Source organism: Parus major, chromosome 14 (assembly GCF_001522545.3).
Source record: "Parus major isolate Abel chromosome 14, Parus_major1.1, whole genome shotgun sequence".
Lineage (NCBI taxonomy): Eukaryota > Metazoa > Chordata > Aves > Passeriformes > Paridae > Parus > Parus major.
The window spans coordinates 10,650,307-10,668,943 of record NC_031783.1 but is presented as its reverse complement, the minus strand read 5'-3'; the positions used below and the strand labels follow the sequence as shown (position 1 = coordinate 10,668,943).

Below are 18,637 nucleotides of genomic sequence, written 5' to 3'. Positions count from 1 at the left end.
GACACGGGTTTCGTGAGGAGGACTCGGTTTATTTCGCAGAGGCTGTCGGAGCCCTGGATGCGGGCACGGGAGCGACCCTCCCGCTCCGGGCCCAGCCCAACATGGCGGGCGGCGCCGTCACCATGGCGACGGGCATAGCTGCGGTTGCCATAGCAACACCCACGCCGTTTCCGTGGCGGCGCGGCCCCGCCCGCTCCGCGCGACTCCGACCACGTGACTCGCTCGATGCGCTCGGCGCGCGGCTCCCCCCGGCGGCGGGAAAGGGACCAGGAGTGACCGTGGGGACCGGGAGTGACCGCAGGGACAGGAGAGTGACCGCAGGGACAGGAGAGTGACCGCAGGGACCGGGCCGTCCGCGTCCCCACCCCCGGCAGCGACATGTCCACCGCCATGAACTTCAGCAGCAAGAGCTTCACGGCGCGGCCGCCGGACAAGGGCGCGTTCCCGCTGGATCACTTCGGTGCGGTAGCGGGGCCTAGCGCCGGGCCTGTCCCCCGGGCCTGTCCCCCCTGGCCTGTCCCCCCGGGCCGGGGCGCGGCGCTAGTGCGGTTCGGTCTGTGTTTGCAGGGGAGTGCAGCGCCTTCAAGGAGCGCTTCATGGAGTGTCTCCGGCACAGCGGCTACGAGAGCGCGGCCTGCCGGCAGAGCGCCATGGCCTACCTGGAGTGCCGCATGGACAGGCGAGTGCGCCGGGCCGGGAGAGCGGGGAGCCCTGAGCGGGGCCGGGACGGGCAGGGCCCGCAGTCACCCCGGGTGGTTTGGCCATGAAGGAAACGGACAGTGCTCCGTGTGGCATCTGCACCTTACCTGCCTTGTGGTTTCGATGTTCCCCAGCCCCTACGGGCGGCTTCCCCCCTGCACAGGGCCAGTGGGAAGCTTTTTTTTTTATTATTTTCTGCCGTGGTTACAAGTTAAACTTTTAACTTGTAGCCCATACCTTCTGCATGGCCTTCTCAATAAGCGCTGACTGTCTTCAAGACGATTCCAAGTGTTGTGTATAATTCAATGAATTATCAGAGCCAGTGGTATTTTTCTTACATATGCTAATGTAATTGAGTCTTAATTAATGCTGAGTTCAAGTGAAAATAATTTGGCATTTTAGCTCCTAAGAAATATGTTTCAAGCAAGCAAGTTATAAGTTTTTGTATCTCAGTTCAAGTGAAGAAAGTGTTGGTGATTGGTTTTCCAGGGATGTTTCCATTCATGCATTGCTTTGCAATGCTTCCTGTACAAGGGTGAGTCAGGGAACTGTGAAAAATGCACAAATTTCCCTGTATCTAGGGAAAGTACACTGGAAATCAAAAATAAGTTTGAAAATCACTACAGCGAAATCTAGTGTCACCACAAAGGCTGTTCTAAAGCAAATTCACATAAAAATGATGGTAGAATCATCATTGGTAGAATTTTAGGAAGCTCTTACACAATTTGTTAATTAAAGTTAAGCAGGAGTCAGGTCAGTTTCTGACTAAACTCTTATTCTGTAACTAGAATGGGGAAACAACACATTTAATTGGAAAACCACTGTTAAGGGGAAAAATAATCACTGAGTGTTGCTTTCCTTAAACTGAATTTTCTATGGTATTGTCAAAAAGCAGTCACTCTGTTTAGATGTCTTGGATCTGTTTGGGGTAAATAATATTAGTAAATGAAATAGAAAATGCTGCTGTTTTCTTGCTTCTAGGCTGTGTTCTCTAAAACGTTTTTTTGTTTTCTTCTTGTTTACTTAGGCAACTTATGGCTAATGAACCACTGGAAAAATTGGGATTTAAAGACCTGATAAATGAAAAATCAGAAGAAAAACCTGAAAAGTCATAGTGAAGACAGTTTTGCTCCTCATGAAGGGAAAGCATAACTCTGAATGTAGTACATATTGTACGTTCTGTTCGTATTGCAACAGGAAGTGTTTCCTGAAAGAACCTTTTTTCCAAAGTTTAATTTTCCTAAAATAAGGTTTTTCTTTAAAAGAGCAAAAGTACTGCCTTTGTCTGCTTTGTTCAAGTATTTCTTAACTTCTTTATTTTAATTTCTCTAGTGGCAAAACAGTTACAGCCCAAAATGTTCTCTGTGTCTCTGTAAGAACAGTGAAGTCTTTAAGAGGACAAAACCCAAACCAAGCAATCCTTTGTTGTGTAGGTCTTGAACTGCTGATTAGTCTTCTGTGGGCAGTACTGATACGCTCACAGCAGTTTGCCAGGTGGAAATAAAGCTGTTTTACTTCAAAATTGCTTTTTATTAAATACTGGCATTAGTCCCCATCCCTGGGGTGATCTCACCCTGCTATGGAAGACATTGGGGTCCTGTGGGGGTACTTGGGGTGCAGTGTTTTTTCAGTCATTTCATCTTCCATCATTGTTGGGAAAGTATTTTTAGTTCCAGACACCAGTCAGGGAGTGATTCTGCTTTTATTTACCATGCTATTAGTGTTCATCTAATTTTTTCATCATTTAACTTGGAATAGTGATATTTCTCTTGCATGTTCTAGTGCAGTTGAAGTCTTTCTTAATTAATGTTGAGTTCAAGCAGAAAAACTTTGGCCTGTTAGCCCCCTGGAAATGTGTTTCAAGCAGGCAATAAATTTGTAAATTTTCTGGATGTGTCTCCCACTGTATGTTCTGCCCTTTTATCCCTGCTGCTTTTGTGTTTGTTTTTAACCCAGTGAATCATTTCTCTGTGTATCTGGCTCTCTCTGCCAAGGCAGTTCTCTTAACTCCTCACTCTTTATTTAGTGTCCCCTCTCTGATACATCTCACCTCCCCTGCTGTCTGCTTTTGCTTCTGCCTCTCTCCACTGTGCATCTGCTCATACCGGCTTCCAGGAGAGGGTGAAAGAACATTTTCTGCTCTTCATACTGATCATTGGGGCTGAGATTTAAATTGTTGCTCTGTCTAATCTGATGGAACAGAGTGCACATAGCTCAGAGCAGGTTCCTGTTTGAAAAGGACATTTGCCTGCTGCTGCATATTTTTATTCCACTTCATTCTACTGTTCAAATTATATCCTTTGGTGAGATTAGTACATTTATAGGAAAGAAAGCAGAGATTGTATTGCTGCAAGAGATACTAAAAGACATTCTATTGAACCACTGAAGAAGAGCTTTCTTTTAGTGATACCAAGTTAGAATTAAAATAATCTCCAGCATCTTCAGAAGAAAAAAAATCAAATTTCATGCTTCTGTGCTCCCTGAATATTATAAGGCAAAGTGAATTCCTGGTAGATCTGAAAGAACCCACCAGTGGTGGAGGAGCAATCTGGGCTGTTATCAGTGGTAGTTTCAGTTTTTAGTTGTTACTCTGCAGTGTCATTTTGGCCAAGCAGTTCCTTCAGGAGTTCTGTGTTTCCCTGAGACCTTGATCTGTCCTCTGGGTTGTTAAAAGGTTTTTGAGGTGTTGAATGATTGCCACCCAAACAAGACTGCGGGGGTGAGAGGTTTGTACCTTTCACCAGCCCTAAGATCACATCCTCATCCTGTCCAGATCTGTGGGCACGTCTTATCCTGCTTCCCAGCACAGTGAGTCAGCTGCTGTCCCCTCCTGCCAGGACAAGAAGAGAGCTGTGAGTGGATAGCCGAAAATTCAGGGCATGGGCAGGAGAATATCTGTCCTGGCTGTAAGCATTGGCTGCAGAAAGGAATATGTTCAGTGGAGCTTTAAGGGAAGCTCAGAGCTGCTGGGGGACATCAGACATTGAGATCTGATGCAGCTGAGAAGTGGTGGGGAAAAAAGCCATTAGTGCCAGACCTGGGGTCAAACAGTTTTCCCAACTTGCTCAAGGGAACAAGTTCCTGCAACACTGCAGTCATCTGGGAGAGTTCCCAGAATGCTCTTCAGTTAATTCCTGCCAACATACAGATCATTAATTAAAATCTTTCCACTTGAAACCTCTCTATTTTAGTATTGCTGGTGGTATCCAGGTTTGTGCTCCTTTAAACTGCCAGTGGGGTATAAACCAAATGAAAGCAGTAGGTTCATAGCCAACTTTGCTGTGCTCAGGCCGAGGAGCCTGTCACCACATTGGGAAAAATCTGTATTCTGGAAACGCTGGGCTGAGGTGTGTTTGCTCCAGGGGAGGCAGTTTGTCAGGGACACTGATTTCTTGGTGGAGCTGTTTGGAGCTGATGAGCTGCTGTGCTGCGGGAGTGCATCAATCTTGCTGTGAGGAGCCTGCCAGGTGCTGCCCGTGCCAGCCCTGCCGTGAAGCTCCACCTGCTGACAGATCCTGCGACCTGGAGACAGGCAAACCATTGGGAATCGGCTGGGATTGACGTACAGACTGCCAGCCTGGGTGTAATTGCACAGGTGTGGAAGAGGTAGCCCGAAGCAGGAGGAAGTGATGACTGTGTTGGAGTGAAGATCTATGTGAGCTGTTACCATCGCAATAGAAATCAATAAGCCAGGGAGTCGCAATTCTCTTTTCTGTAGCTTTTCTGCAGCAAAGCCTCATTCCCACCCTAATGAGGCACCCAGCTGCTTGGGATCCGTCCCAGGGAGTCCCCGGAGGGCTCTGGATCAGCAGAGCTTTGCCCACACATTCTTTGCTCAGATTAAAATCCACTCAACCACAAAGAGCTTAACCTTGATCACAGCAGTTATTTACAGAGAGAACATTGCTGCAAGTTAACCATCGTTATGTCTTCCTGGGAGCTCTAGGTGTATCCAAACAACTACAGTGACCTGCAGAACCAGGAAGAAAGGGTTTAGTAAACATTTCCAGAGCTCTGGGTGTGCTTTCACAGAAAAGCCCACACAAAGAGAGCCTCCTGTGCTTGCTCTGGAAACGGGCCATGGTCCAAAGTCCTTTGTAGGAGCACAATGAGGCCGTGCCTCAGTGCTGAGGAGGGATTGTTGCTGCATCTGCCACCTGCAAGGACATAGCTGGCATAGCAGGAGGGCTGTAGCTGTCAGCACGTGTGGGGTGAATGTTTGGGGCTGGGAGCAGTCACAGCAGGCACTGGGTGTGGCTGCTGACCTTCACGCTTGGTGCTTCCCCAAAGCATTCTCCCCAGTTTGTCCTGCTGCCTTCAAGCCCAAGGAATTGCTTGTGGCTGGGTATTGTATGGTCAGTGGTCACCAGCTCGGTTTCCTTGGGAGAACACATTGCTGCTGGTGATTATTTACCCTTTGGGGCAGCACTGAAAACAGCTTTCACTTATTGCTGCCTTTGGTTTTGGCTGAACAAGGTGAGGGGCAACGAGTTAAAGCACTTCTGAAATTTCATCTTGTTGTCTCAGTCCGAGCAGAGAGCTGAGAGACAGCACCATTTTCACTGATCCACTGGAACAAAACCTGGGTTGTAGGAGGCTGTGAGAGAAGGAACAGCCTGATACCATATAAAAAATGTCAAGAGCATCACTTGTTGCTGCTCTGAGAAGTGCCTTGGGTGTCCTGGCTCCACTGGAGTGCAGTATTTTTCTACATTTCTCATCCATAATTCCTGGGATGGGAATGATACTTCTGCTAGTGTGCAGGACTGCTGTCATGTCTGGTAGCATATCTATCCAGAGGACTTCAGTACTTTTGTGCCTGGAGGAGATCCATGCTGGAAGAGATCCTTCTGCTAAATTGGGAATGTTGTATATATATCAGGTTTCCCACAAAAATCAAAGCTCTGACTCATATTAATTTAAAAAAAGACTGGAAGTGCACATACAAGGGTATTTCCTTTTCAAGGGTATTTCAGTGAAAACTGGACATCTGATGAAACTTATCCTGGTGTGCTTTTTTTTTTGCTTTTTTTTTTTTTTCCTTAATGATTCTGCTTCTGTGAGTAACTGGAAATGTTGCATTTTTGTCAGGATGCAGCAGATTTTCTAGTTTACAGATTTCAAGACAAAATGCCTTCCTTCTGGAATGAAGGTGCCATATGGCTTGAAATGCATAATTGATCACTGCTCAAAATAGGAGCTTCATAGAAAGTCACCTAGAAGTCCAATGGGTGTGTGCAGGGGACTTGATAGACCTTGGTCCATTTTTTGTTTCCTGGAAATGATGATGATACAGGGACAGGTTTTTATGGCTCTCCCTCATTATCCAGGAGATTTTGGGATTTGCATTAGCAGGTGCATCAATCTTACTCTTGCTGATTCCTGATGGGCTTGTCTGAATGACAAGCTGGTGTTCACCATATAGCCCACCAAAGGCCACGGTTCTCTGTGAGGTAAAACAGTTCAGCTGATCAAATCTGGTGGGCTGAATCCAGCCCTTAGTGTCCCACATTTCCCCACCTCCAGTGGGATGCCTGCACAAGCAGCCCTTCCACAGAGTGAGGTAGGTTCCCACTGCTGTGGGAGGGATGTTGGGCTCCATCTGGCCACGTCCCTGCTGCCTGGCAGTGAGCAGCACCATAAACCATAAACTTGGGATGCTCTTCTGCCCAGGTCCTTAGTAACTGTGGTAAACTCAGATAGGAGCAGTGGTGGAAAGCAGACTGGCAAAGAGCAGGGGGGTGAAGAGAGCAAGGAGCCAGAATGACCCAGGCTTTTCACTTCACTTTGATGGGTTTAAAAAGCAAGTGGTGGGGGTGCTTTTGCAGCCCCTTTGGGCAGCTGAGTCCTTTGCCTATTTTAGTAACTTTAGGGGAGATGACAGCTCTGATTTCTGGAGGATTTCTAGTTTACTTGCTGCTAGCAAGCCCTGCTCAGCAAGAACGTGCTCACAGACCCAGTTCTGACTGTGCTTGCAGAGCTGCTGAGCGAGGGGAGCACGTGGGAAGGCAGCAGCATGGGAGGGGGTGCTCTGTGAGGGAGTCAGGCCCCTTCGTGTCTGCTCAATTTACATTTCTCTGTTATTAAACCATGCTCTGGTTTTCAGCAGGGTTTGGAAGCACCTCTCCTTAGTGGGCAAGGCAGGAGAATGATGGCACTACTGAATCTGGGACACCAGGATGGCCCTGAGGGTTTGATGTGATGCTGTGTGCTGCAGCCATCTGCTGTCAATCTACCGAGGGCTCTTCCCCTCTGGGTTGCACTGACAGCCCCAGGTAGCAGGGCTGGGTGGATGGAAAAGCATTTCACCACACTGAGGAAGTCAGTTTTTGGGCAGGCAGACCCAGATGGGGAAAAAAATTTCCTGCTGCCACTCAGGATTGCAGAGAAGCTGCAGATCAGATGAATGCTGAGAAAATTGCTGGTAACTCAGGATGCTGAACCGGGCAGGAGCAAAACTCCTGCTGATAAATGAGCCTTCATGGCCCCATGAGCAAGCACCAAGAAGGAAATCCCAGGGGTATAATGAGGCTGACTCCTTGCTGAGGGCTGAGGTTGCCTCCCTTGGATTTTGCTCTTTAATGTGGGGGTGGCTGTTGAGTTGTGCTGACTTCGACCCCTGGATGAAGCAGGTTGTCCTTAGCCTTGTCCTCAGCACCCAGCCCTGCAGAGCACAGGCTCTGAGGTGTGCCTGTTGTTTGGCACAGCTCCTGTGTTCATGTGCATGCTCAGAGTGGTTGCTAAGGCAGCACAAACCTGTCCCCCTTCTCTGTGCTTTCCAATTTCTGTCTGATCCAGAGGTGTAGGTGTACTGGGTCCAGGCAGCCCAATCCCAGAGCAGGATCTGCATGGGAGAGCAGAGGCAGTGCCACGGAGCAGGAGTGAGCAGTCTGTGTGCACAGACATGGGTGGGAGTGGTACAGGTGGGTGGAATGTGGGGTTTAGTTTAGTTTTCCCCATCCCCAGACTGTGCTGCAGTCTGGTGGGAAAGAGGGACTGTCCACTGCCAACAATTGGGGTGCAGCATGGAGGGGAACATCTCTGGCAGGAGGTGCAGGGAGGTGCTCAGGCAGCACAGAGATGTTTACAGGAGCTGGGTCACTGCAGGGCTGTGCTGACAGGAGGTGCAAGTTGTGGTCAAAGGGACAGAGCTGCTGAGTTTGCTGGCTGCTGAAAAAGAACCAGGTAGGTGAAAAATGAGAGTGTGTCTGGAACATCTACCTCCATCCTTCCAGCAGGCATGGCAGGAGACTTGCAGGTGTGGTGGTGCCAGCTAGGAGCACTCATTTGAGCACAGAGATGTTTGGATTGATGGCTTTATTTCAGCTTATTTTAGCAAGTAATAGGCAGGGGGGTGATGTTTATCACTGAAACTGGAGTTGGCTGTACTTTAGATCACAGCTCTAATAGGCTGGACTGACTGGGACAGTAAATCACTTCAGCAGCACTAATAACACCGGGTGATGGGTGTAGTAAACCCTCTATGGCAGCAATAACCTGGTCCTGCTGGTTCTTTCAGTCAGGTTGGTGCTTCTGCTCTGGTTTGTTTATTAAGGCTCCTTCACAAAAGTCACCTGGGTGAGTGCTCTGACTCAGCCATCGAAATGGCTGCTCTCCTGCCATTCCCCAACCTGGCTTGAGCTCTTTTTATACCCTGCTATAAAATTGTTTATTTTTGCACCTGTTTAGATAGGCATTTTGGTCACAGGGGTCTCATGATGTTGTTTTCATGGCTTCTGGAGCAGGGCTGCTCTGTTGTTGCTGGAAATAATTGCTGTTAATTAATTCTTTGCTGATTTTTCTTTGGCAAAGCACACTGAAATAAACAGATAAATGAGCAGCATGCTCTGTATCTCGATATTGTGGGAGCTTTTAGGAGGCATACAGTGACATCCAAACAATCCCATCAGCAGCCAGAGGAAGGGTAGGACATGGCCCTTAACTTTCTGTGGACAAAGCTAATTGGGGGGGGAGAGGCTGAATTACCATCTCCAGTTGTTTGGCAGCTCTCTTCAGACCATCATTTTTAACCTCTTTCTAGAGAAAAACCACAGTTTTGTTTGTGTCTACTGCTTTATTCAAATCACAGCAGTGCTACAGAAGAGGATGTGCTCTCAGCTGCCTGAGCTGGACCAGCAGCTGAAGGCAGCAGTCTGTGACACAAGACTGACCACCAGGGCCAATAATTGCACTGTTTTCTCTCTTCTTCTGTACCCTTTTAAAATATTTTTTCTTTTTTCTTCTGAAGAACTCAGGCTCTGCTGAAGAGACTTCCAGAGCAGAAGTGAAGTGCTAGGCTTCTGTGTCCTGCCTGTAGCACCTCCATCATCCTCTTTCTCATCCTCTTTGCTCTGTGTCCCTGGCTGGAGCAGCCCCTGGTTCCCAGCACTGGCAGCAGGTGGGTGGGTCACTTCAGTCTCCACCCTGGAATGTGACATCTCACAGCTCAGTCTCCTGCTTGAATGTCTCCAAGCTGTTCCTGGAAGGAAGGGTGAGCCATTTGAGCCAGGAAGAGATGAAATTATTGGAATTGAGCAGAACCAATTTCCATGATAAGTGCTGCCCTGCTGTTTGCACACCAAACCTGTCCTGCTGTGTCTCTGACTCAGACTGAATTGATGACGTCCTGCTCTGAATAGTCACTGACTTTTTTGGAGGAGCTGATCCCCTGATGTTAGTGTCATCACACACATGTTGGCTTTCTCCACACAGAGATTCCACAGGCCTAAGTCTCTCAATTAGGATAAATCAGGAATAATGCTAAAAGCAGTGGTCTACCACTGACGTAGGTGAACTGTTGACTTTCTTGGACTAATTTCATCTCCTCTGTACGCAGAAAAGAGCCTGTCATTGGACAACAGAAATCAGCATAGCTCCAGCTGGTTCACTGCAGCTGCTGTGGAGCCAATTCCCTCAGCTGCCCCCTCTATGTCATATTTTACATCATAGGAAATGGGTCTGGTGCAACAACAGGACTGCTGCAGAGCTGTTTTTCTTACATTGAGATTTCCCCAGGTGCCATGGAGCAGACATACAAATATACAGCATCTTCAAGCCATCAATTACCCCCCTGTCTCTGTCTCAGGTGTATTTTGGCTCCCAACCATCCTGTCTGAGCAACTAAGCAGCCCCTGCAAGCATCTACTGACCACCAAACCAGCCCATTGCTAGCCAGAGGCAGGCAGAAAAGAATCTGAAAGGGTGTTCTGAGCACATGAGGGGCTGGTGGTTGGAGAAGTTTTGTGGTAGCATGGCTGTGAGAGAGCAGTGATCAGCTCTAGGGTGTTGCAGAAATCTAAAAAAAGGGATTTTGGTCTGAACCCCCTCCTTGTCCTCATTCTCCCCAGTTCTGCTTCCCTACAGAGGATCTCTGTGGTCTGGTTTGCAAGGTGGTAACTGTTAAATCATGGGAGCAAAGGAACTCCCTTTTTTTCACACTGGTGACACTGGGCTGCAATAGAATTAACCACTATGCAAATGGAAAGAAACCCTGATTTGCAGATTACTCTGGAGTGAGACACTTTCAGAGCTGCACAACACTTTCTCTTCTTCGAGGGCTGCTGCAGGTGCAGAGCAGCTCTGCAGACACAGGACATCACAGTTCTTTTTCCACCCTCACACCATTTTCTCCTGCATCATCCTCTTCAACTCGATCCACACATCCTAACCACACAGATGCTGTGAGTGTGCTTTTCCCCATTCCACACCAAAACAATCCCACAGGCTCCATACAGCAATTTGCTCAAAATAAGAGAAAGTTGGCATAAGTATTAGATTTTTGGTTCAAGAGTTTTTAAACTGCCCTGGTCTGAGCTCTCTGCTCTGTGGCATTCCTCCCTCCCAGCTATACCCACTCTTGATTTGACTGGATAACCCAGAAAACCCTTCCTTTTTTAAAAGAAAAACCTCTAGGATTGGTTTCTTCCTTTTTTCTTTTTCTTTTGAACAGGAAACCAATACTGCAACGGAAATGAGCAGCTTTAACATAGGTGCTGGTGCCAGTGCTGCAGCTTGTTCACACAAACCTCCAGCTGCAAGAGCTGCCTCCCCTGTGGTGCTGAGGAAGCCTATGGAATTCTGCCTGGTCTATCTGCTACTCCAGAGTTTTGCTTGAATGCAGTTGCTGTGGCATGAATTATTGATATTTCTGTTCAGGTTTGCTGTTCACGCAGGAATTTGTAATGCTTCCCCACGCTGCGCTGTGAATGCGCTCCCGGGTCACATCGAGGGCTGTGTTTAACACCCTTTTACTTGCATGCTTGTGACATTGATTTAGCCATTTCAGGGCTAGGGCTGCAAAATTAACTAAACCCCAGTGTAAACAGCTCTTTTTTCTGACAAAAGGCAGTCTCGGGGTGAAAGGAGCTGATATGGAAGGGCAAGGAGAAGGTAGAGTTATGTCTGTGTATTTTCAGGGCATCACCACAAAGATGATGGAAAGGTTCCTAGGAATTTCTGAGCGTTCTTTGCCCTGACCTCAGTATCTGGCATTTCCAGAGGCTGCCCTTGCTGCCACCGTGCTTAGCACCTCGGGAGATCGCATTAATAACGTCCGTTTCTAAGGCAACAACCTTGTGATTTAGAAAAGGCTGAGTTAAAAGTGTGTGTGTTTACAAACAAACACATCTTACCCATAAATATGTATTTACATACATATGGATATGAGTTTATGTCAGACCTCCAAGTCACTTAGCAGTGGAGAAACAGGAAGCATCTGAATGAGGGAATGTATTGACAGTGACAACCCATCTTCAGAGAGTTTGGTCAGAGATTTCACAAGAAGTAGGAGCAAATTCACTTAGGAATTCCCTGAAAGGTGCTACCCACAGGAAAATGTGGGGCAAAGCTCAGAGGAGGGAACAACCTGACATGGATAAGACTGAGCAGTGATGCCCATCAGCCTCCACCAGCCCTGCAGGAGCAACCTTTGCTCTTTACCCCGTGTGAGATGCAAACTCAGATTCAGTCCATGGTCTACGCCAGGAATCACAATCCTCAGGAGTCAATGTCCATCAGGAGAACCTCAGTGCCTGCCCTGGATCAGCATTGTGCCAACCAACACTGGGGCAATACCCAACCTCTTAACCTGGGATAAACCAGGAGTAAATTTACAGAGATACTCTTCTATGTGGGAGGTCAGCTCAAGCCTTTGATTTTCCATTGAATAAAAGTTTATCTTCATTTCTGGCTCATTTAATTCCAACTTTTCTCCCTGTCTCTCCATGTTCCCTCCACGCACGTGGGCTGTTTGTATCCCTGTGTGAAGTCCAGAGTAATTTTGAGGAGACTTAAATGCTGAGGATGCTGCTGATCCACCCTTGCTGGCCCTGCTCTGCCTGCCCTTTATGAAACTCTCTCCTCTCATCATTGACAACAGGCTCTGTTTTATTTGATTTTATTACAAGATATAAATTTCTGTCTGCAGCCCTGGCTTCCAGCACACGGAGGGGAGAGAGGAATTGCCTAGCAACCAGGAGAACAAAAAATTAAGAGAATCAATAAGTCTTAATGGAAAGCTAAACAGAGACTTTCAAACCAAACCCCCTCCCTGCTCGCAGCCCCGGCCCATGGTAAGTTCATGATGATGTGCAGCATCCTGGCTATTGCGTGAGACATTCAGCAAAAGCCTCTTCTGGAAGAGCCCAAGTGCAAATGAAAACCTGGCCTAGCTTGGGCTTAGGTAAAGCTCTGATCCTGTAGCATTTATGCTGGCAAGCTTGAACACAGCGCAGGTGGGGAGGGTTAAGGTACTCTGCTGAGCTGGTTTCACTCTGAGGGTGTTAGAAGTCAGTGCTCCAGGTAAGTGTTGGTGACTCAGAGGCTGAAGAAGGTGAGGGTCTGGATGCAGCAGATCAGTTTCCCCCCAAAAGGTCAGTGAGGAAGATTATGCCTTTGGTTAGGATGGGAGTGAGTTTCCAGACATTATCAGCTGTGTGTGTAAAACCAGCAAACCCAGCATGACACTGGGTTGAGTCAGCAAAGAACAGTCCAGCATCAGTTTAAAACAGAAATAAACCTGCATGCAGTCACCTGTCCGGCAGCACAAATGCAAAGGTCATTTAGGGAAATATATACCAGGCCACGACTCTGCCTGCATTTAAGGGGCTATTTTCTCCCACAGTGTTCTCAGGAACCTGCTCACGTCCTCACATTTGCAGGATCAAGATGGTGGTTTGGTTGAGGAAGTTTTCCAGGAACTACTGGTATTCTCCTCCTGCAGATGCTCGTGCACACCCTGAATCTCATGGGCAGCATGAATGGCATGAGCTGAGCTTGCAGGAGGGCTCTGCTTTGTTGGAGGAAGCAGAGTTGGATATTTGAATGGGGACTTGCTTTGTAAAACCGAAGTTGTTTTTATAGACAGAGATGTGTGAACCACAAACAGGACATAGCAGCATCACAGGTGACCCATACTCGAGAAGAAGGTTTCAGCAGGGGCTAAGGAGGCACAGCTCTGAAGCTTTCTTGGCCAAAAGCTTCCCACACCCCGCCCCTGTTTGGCACTTTAGCTGACAAAACAAGGAGTCTTGCCCCATAGATGGCACGAGATGCACAGCCATGATGACACAGGGATGTTTTCTCCACAATAGTCCCTTGACACCATGGAGGTGTGAAAAATGGGGGAAGATGCTTGGAGGACAGTCCTGCCAAGACACAGACCCAAAAGCTGGTGGTGATGTGCAAGGACAGCAGCGAAGGAGAAGTGTTTTGGAGTGTGTGGGGACACTAGTGAAACCTCCACAAGTACCCCAAAAGCTGCTGATGTTAGAGGGGCATCCCAAACGCGCTGCTCATGAGCCTGCCGAGAAGTTTGAGTGGCGAGGCCCTGGCCAGTGAGAGCTGGGGTTGCTGCCAGCCGCCGCCTCCCGCAGCTGCAGCCCCTCGGCTCCCACCCACCACAGCATCCCCTCCGCGGGCAGGAGTTAAACCAGGAAAGGCACCCCCGAGTGCCGGGGGCACGCTGCGGGACGGGATGCCCGGAAGGTCGGGGACCCCCTCGGGGGTAGGGCCGGCCGCGGTGCGGCGCTGCCGCTGGAGGGCGCGGGGAGCCGGCAGCGCCCGCTGAAAGCGGAACCGGCGGCACCGGGCGGCTCCGGCAGCGGCGGGCGAGAGGCGCCCCGGGCGGGCAGGGCAGGCAGGGCAGGGCAGGGCAGGGAGGACAGCACCGCCCCGGCGCGTCCCGGCGGCCGGAGGCGCGTTCGGCGTGCGCGGGGCGAGCGGGGCCGATGGAGCCGCCCGGGCGCCGCCCGCCTCGCCAGCGCCCCCCGCCCGCGCCATGAGGCTGCCGTAAGGGAGCGAGCACAGCCCCGCCGAGCCGCCCGCCGCCCCCATGGCGAAGGAGAGGAGCAGGAAGGCGCTGGTGGAGCTGCTCCAGCGGCCGGGGAACGCGGCGTGCGCCGACTGCGCCGCCCCGGGTAAGGGCAGGGGAGGCGGGGGGCGCGGGCGGCGGCTGCACCTGCACCTGTCCGCACCGCACCGCATGGCACGGCACGGTACCGAACGGAACGGTACCCACGGAATGGTACCCACGGAATGGCACTGCACGGCACCGCACGGCAGCGACGGGGCGCGGGGCTCTGCCCTCTCCGGGAGCGGCGGGGGTTGCGCCCCACCGAGGGTGTGCCCGACCCCCCTCCCCACGGCGGGGGATGCAGCGGGGATGCTCCGGGGCTGGTGGAGGGATGCGCTGCTCTGCCGCGGTCCCCGCGGACCGGCCTCGGCAGATTTCCCCAATTTGCCCCGGCCCGGCCCGGCTCCTCGGGCGGCCGTGAGCGCTGATGTCATCCCCGCCGGTCCCCGCGGGCTGCAGCGCAGCCGGGGCCGCTGCCCGGGCCGAGGGGGCTCTGCCGGGGTGCCCTGGGCTGCGGGGGTGGGCTGTCCTCCGGGCCCCCTGGGCTGTTCCTGCCCTGTCAGTGAGCAAACACGCGGGGACAGCCGGAGGCAGCGCTGCGGACATTCTGCCCGACAACCTTTGCCCAGCTGCCATCGATGGGTGCCCGAGCTGCGCAGGGAGCGGGGCTGGAATGCCTGTAGACGTCTTCGTGTGCGGAGGGGAGAAAATCTAGGCTGGGAATGTCTTCCTCGCCCTTTGGATGGTGAATTTTTGGGGTCGGGCCCTGATGCTCTTGCTGAGCAGCGTCTGCATGAGGTGGTGGGGTCTGTCTTTGAGAACAACCTTAGAAAAATTGCAGAACTGGTAACTTTCCTATTTTTAAAAAGAAGAAAAAATCACCGCACAGAAAAACCTAAATTTGTATTAGCTTGGGCAGAATGGCTCCGAGGAGGTGTAGAGAAAGGATGTCCTTTTCAGCCCCTGTCATTCTATAGGTTAAAGAAAAACCCACCACTTCAGCTGAGCCCTATTTTCCCAGCTATTGATTTGTTTCGGATGTCAAGATTTATTGGACACCTCTCTCCAGCTCGTACCATTCCCAGTGGTTTTATATCCCTAATCTGCATCCCAGGACACTGCAGCTCACTTTCAGATGCGTTGTGTCCTCCGGTAACCAGCTGGAAAGGACAAAGAACTTTGGGCACAGCGAGAACGGCTTTGCAGCGCCGCGCTGCTCTGCCTGCTCCCACCCATCTGCTGCTGTCTGACTGTACCAGCCCACCTCGGAGGTGTCTTGCTGAGCACAGCTTGGACTCTCCGAGTAGGTGTCTGCCTAAATTGTTCCTTCCTGGAGAAAACTTTACAAACCTGGGCCATTCAGATCAGCAGGGCGATTCTCCCTCACCCTGTGGGTATAGAACAAAAAGCCCCCGGGCAAGATGAGAAGTTTCTCAGCATCACCAGGGTGGAGATGGAGCTGTAGGTCAGTAAAAGAGCTCATACCAGGACAAGAAGGTTGTTGTTAAAGGCACCAAAAGGGCTTGTAAAACAACAAAACCATACTTCGGTTTTGGTGACATTTGCATACAGAGATGTCTTAGTGAATCTGAAAGTCAGAGAGGAAAATTTGGGCCAGTGTCTTTTGTAAGTCAAGATGTGCTATATTAATATCATTCAGCCTCTTCTGAACTCTCGTGGCATTACTTCCTTAGGACCACCTCCCTGTTCATCAACCCAATTTCTTTAGTGACTCCTTTGCTTTAGTTTCTTTGGCAAACGAGAGCTATTCATGGTGCTGTAATGTGCTCGTCTGCCTGGGAGTGACAATAAACTTCAGATGCCCTGGGCTACTTAAGATAAGAACTTGTGTCTGTAGGTAGTATAGAAAATATTCAGCCTGGATTCAGTTATTCATCCTGAGCAGGTGTGGCAGGCCAGCTCTTTCTGGGGATGAGGTAATGCAGGAGAGGCAGGATAAAGTATCCAGAGAGCCTCCAGAAAGGAGTGCAAGAATGTTCTTTGCTGAGGAGTGGGGTGCACAGAAAGATGCAGGTGACAGCTGGAGCCAGGTGGGCAGCTGGCACTGGAAAAGTACCACGGCAGAGAAAATGCAGAGAGAAGGAAAGGAGAGGGAGGGTGGGGAATGAACAGAATTTGAGGGAAGCAGGGCAGTCTTGTGCTTTCCCACATGTGAGTATCACTGTAGGACTGAGCTGGTACAACCGGGGGGAAGCCAAAATCAGGATTTGTTGTTGCTGTTTCTCAGGTGGGTGAGTGCCTTTCCCTGAAATACCCTGTTAGTACAGGATCCATGATAAGAGGGAGCCATTTAGTTCAGGGATGCTCATAACAAAGAATAGGATGGGCTGGAAATGTAAGCGGGAAAATTCTCTGTTAGTCACTTTAATCTGTGTATTTGGAAGCCAGCTGGGTTTTCTTTTTCTTTTGGAAATATTTGTTTGAGAAATCAGCCAGTCAATGAAAGTTTGTTTGGTTTTTTTTCCTTCCCTGCTGTCAAAAAGGGTTATTTTCTTTTGTTAATGTTTTGGCATTTGGGAGAGGCTCAGTAGCCAGACCCTGAAGCCACAGCTTGTCCCAGGTATTCTGTGTCCTGTCATAAACCCCTGGTGCAGTGGAGCTCTCAGCTTGGCATTGCTGGGCTAAGCTGTGACCACAGGAAAATCAAAGTTGGGGACAGACATGGGGCATCAGGGGAGGCTTTTCCTCCTGGGCTGGGTAAATAACTTCATCCCCTGCAGGATCATCCCATCTCCTTGGGGAGATCTGGGCACAACTGCTGCTTGCCTGGGGCTGGGCCAGGATTTGCCACTTAATTGTGACTGAGGATTATTGAAGTGGCCAAGCCCTGTAAGGCTGCCCCGTTCGAGATGTGTTTCCCTGGCCTGTGCACAGGAGGAGCACACTTGGCTGGAATGGGGCATTGAATGTGGTGCACATGAAGGGCAGGTCTGGATCTTCCCCAGGACCTGTGTATAAATCTGGAAAAAAAAAAATTCTTGTGCAAAACCAGAGCTTTCAAAGAGATTTTGAGGGATGTCTCAGGTGGAGAGAACTGTCTTACAGGGACCCTGGCCATGACAGCTGGGAATGCAGAAAGGATGCTAATGTAGAAAGTGAAAATCAGAGTGTAAAATAACTTAGAGATTACATTTTTCACTTGCAGGTTTTTACGTTTGTAAAATTTTTTTAGGTTTTTAGTTAGGTTTTTATTAATTGCATTTTTATAAAACCTTAAATTGCAAAGAAAGGTTGTTTTGAATAAAAGATATTTCAGTTGCAAAAAATGTCATCGATCAGTAATGCATAATGAGACTGCCTTGGTTACATGTTTGGGACTGAATTCTGGGGTAGGAGCCACTAATAAAGTCATTAGATGGGGCTTAGGGTCCTCTGTCATTACACACCTCTGTGTCCTGGGTGTCTGTTTTCTGTGGGTTTAAAGCTGTGCTTTCTCAGTGAAGACAGCCTGGTAAATGCAGTCTTAAGTGCAAACTGAGCAGTGTTACTGAATTGCTGGTGTGTAATGGCTCTCTGTGCATTAGAATAATCTTTTTTTCTTCAAGACTAATGTGGCAGCTCAGCCTTTTCTTTTTCTAAATGATTCTTTGTCTCAGGCAATCTTTCCTCACATCATGAGACGGATGGTTATCTCAGGGCATAACAAGACCTTGAGTATTTCTCTCTTTACTCTCTTTTTCTATGACTTAGGCTCGTGTTTCCATGGAGTGAGAATTATTTTACATTGTAGGAGGACAGAGAGGCTCTGAAGACAGAAATGGAAATCCCATCAAAGCAATCCTGCAGTTTAAACCCTGCAGCAGCAGTTTACATGGCTTGTTATCATTTTATCTTTCTTATTGGGGATGGATTACTGGGACATGGATCCTGACTAGCATTGGCCTCTGTGCCCGAGGCCCAGAGGGGGTGAAGGATGGAGGAAGAACAGAAGGCTCGTGCTGGAATTGGAGCTTTGTGCTGCAGAGCCTGGTGTTCTGGTGTAACAGTGCATCTGGAAGCCTCAGGGTGGCTGGGGTGGTTGTAAACACCTTTTCCTTCTCAGTTCTACAGCAGGTGAAGCTTTTCCATTCCCTGGATGTCAGCAAGTGAGGGTGGTGATTAGAGAAAGATCCGAGCCCTGGGGATTGCTCGATTTGCCCAGGATTAAGGAGGGCACAGATTTGATCTCAGCCCTCTCCTTCCTCCCTCCAGCCTCTAAAATCCCAGATCGGGAAGGCGACTGAGCCATGGGGTCCTGCCAAGTGCTCTGCCCATCCCCTGGGGGAGTGATGGGGCTCTGCCTCGCAGCTCTTCCCTCTCTTGCCCCCACTGCCTCCCACTGCAAAGCTGTTCCAGAGCTCTGCTGCTCTAATGCTGCAAAACGGGATTTTCATTTTCCAGCTCAAAGTGGAAACTTCTTCCTGCACCTCCATTGTCCTCTCACTCAAATACTGAATTTTTTCCTTTTTTTTTTTTTTTTTGTGTGTGTCCCTGGGAATCGGCCAGCCTTTGTCCCCGGCTGTAAGCAGAGGGGCAAGAAGGGAAAAAAAAAATAATAAATAAAAAAAATTCCCACAGCAGTTGTGT

The 18,637-nt window shown here is 49.5% G+C and overlaps 2 protein-coding genes across 2 annotated transcripts in view; both read left to right on the top strand.

Annotated features, from left to right (window-relative positions):
- Positions 1-230: 230 nt before the first annotated feature.
- LOC107210944 (cytochrome c oxidase assembly protein COX19) lies at positions 231-2,591 on the top strand. The gene is made up of 3 exons (XM_015642348.3): positions 231-460; positions 568-679; positions 1,727-2,591. Exons 1-3 carry the CDS (start codon positions 379-381, stop codon positions 1,812-1,814), a joined length of 282 nt encoding a protein of 93 aa, XP_015497834.1. The 5' UTR covers positions 231-378; the 3' UTR covers positions 1,815-2,591.
- An 11,368-nt stretch (positions 2,592-13,959) lies between these two features.
- Positions 13,960-18,637, top strand: part of ADAP1 (ArfGAP with dual PH domains 1) — a 46,330-nt gene continuing 41,652 nt past the window's right edge. The window contains exon 1 of the mRNA XM_015643026.3: positions 13,960-14,114. Within this exon, the coding sequence (XP_015498512.1) occupies positions 14,030-14,114 (85 nt within the window). The 5' untranslated portion in view covers positions 13,960-14,029. The remainder of the gene's footprint in view (positions 14,115-18,637) is intronic.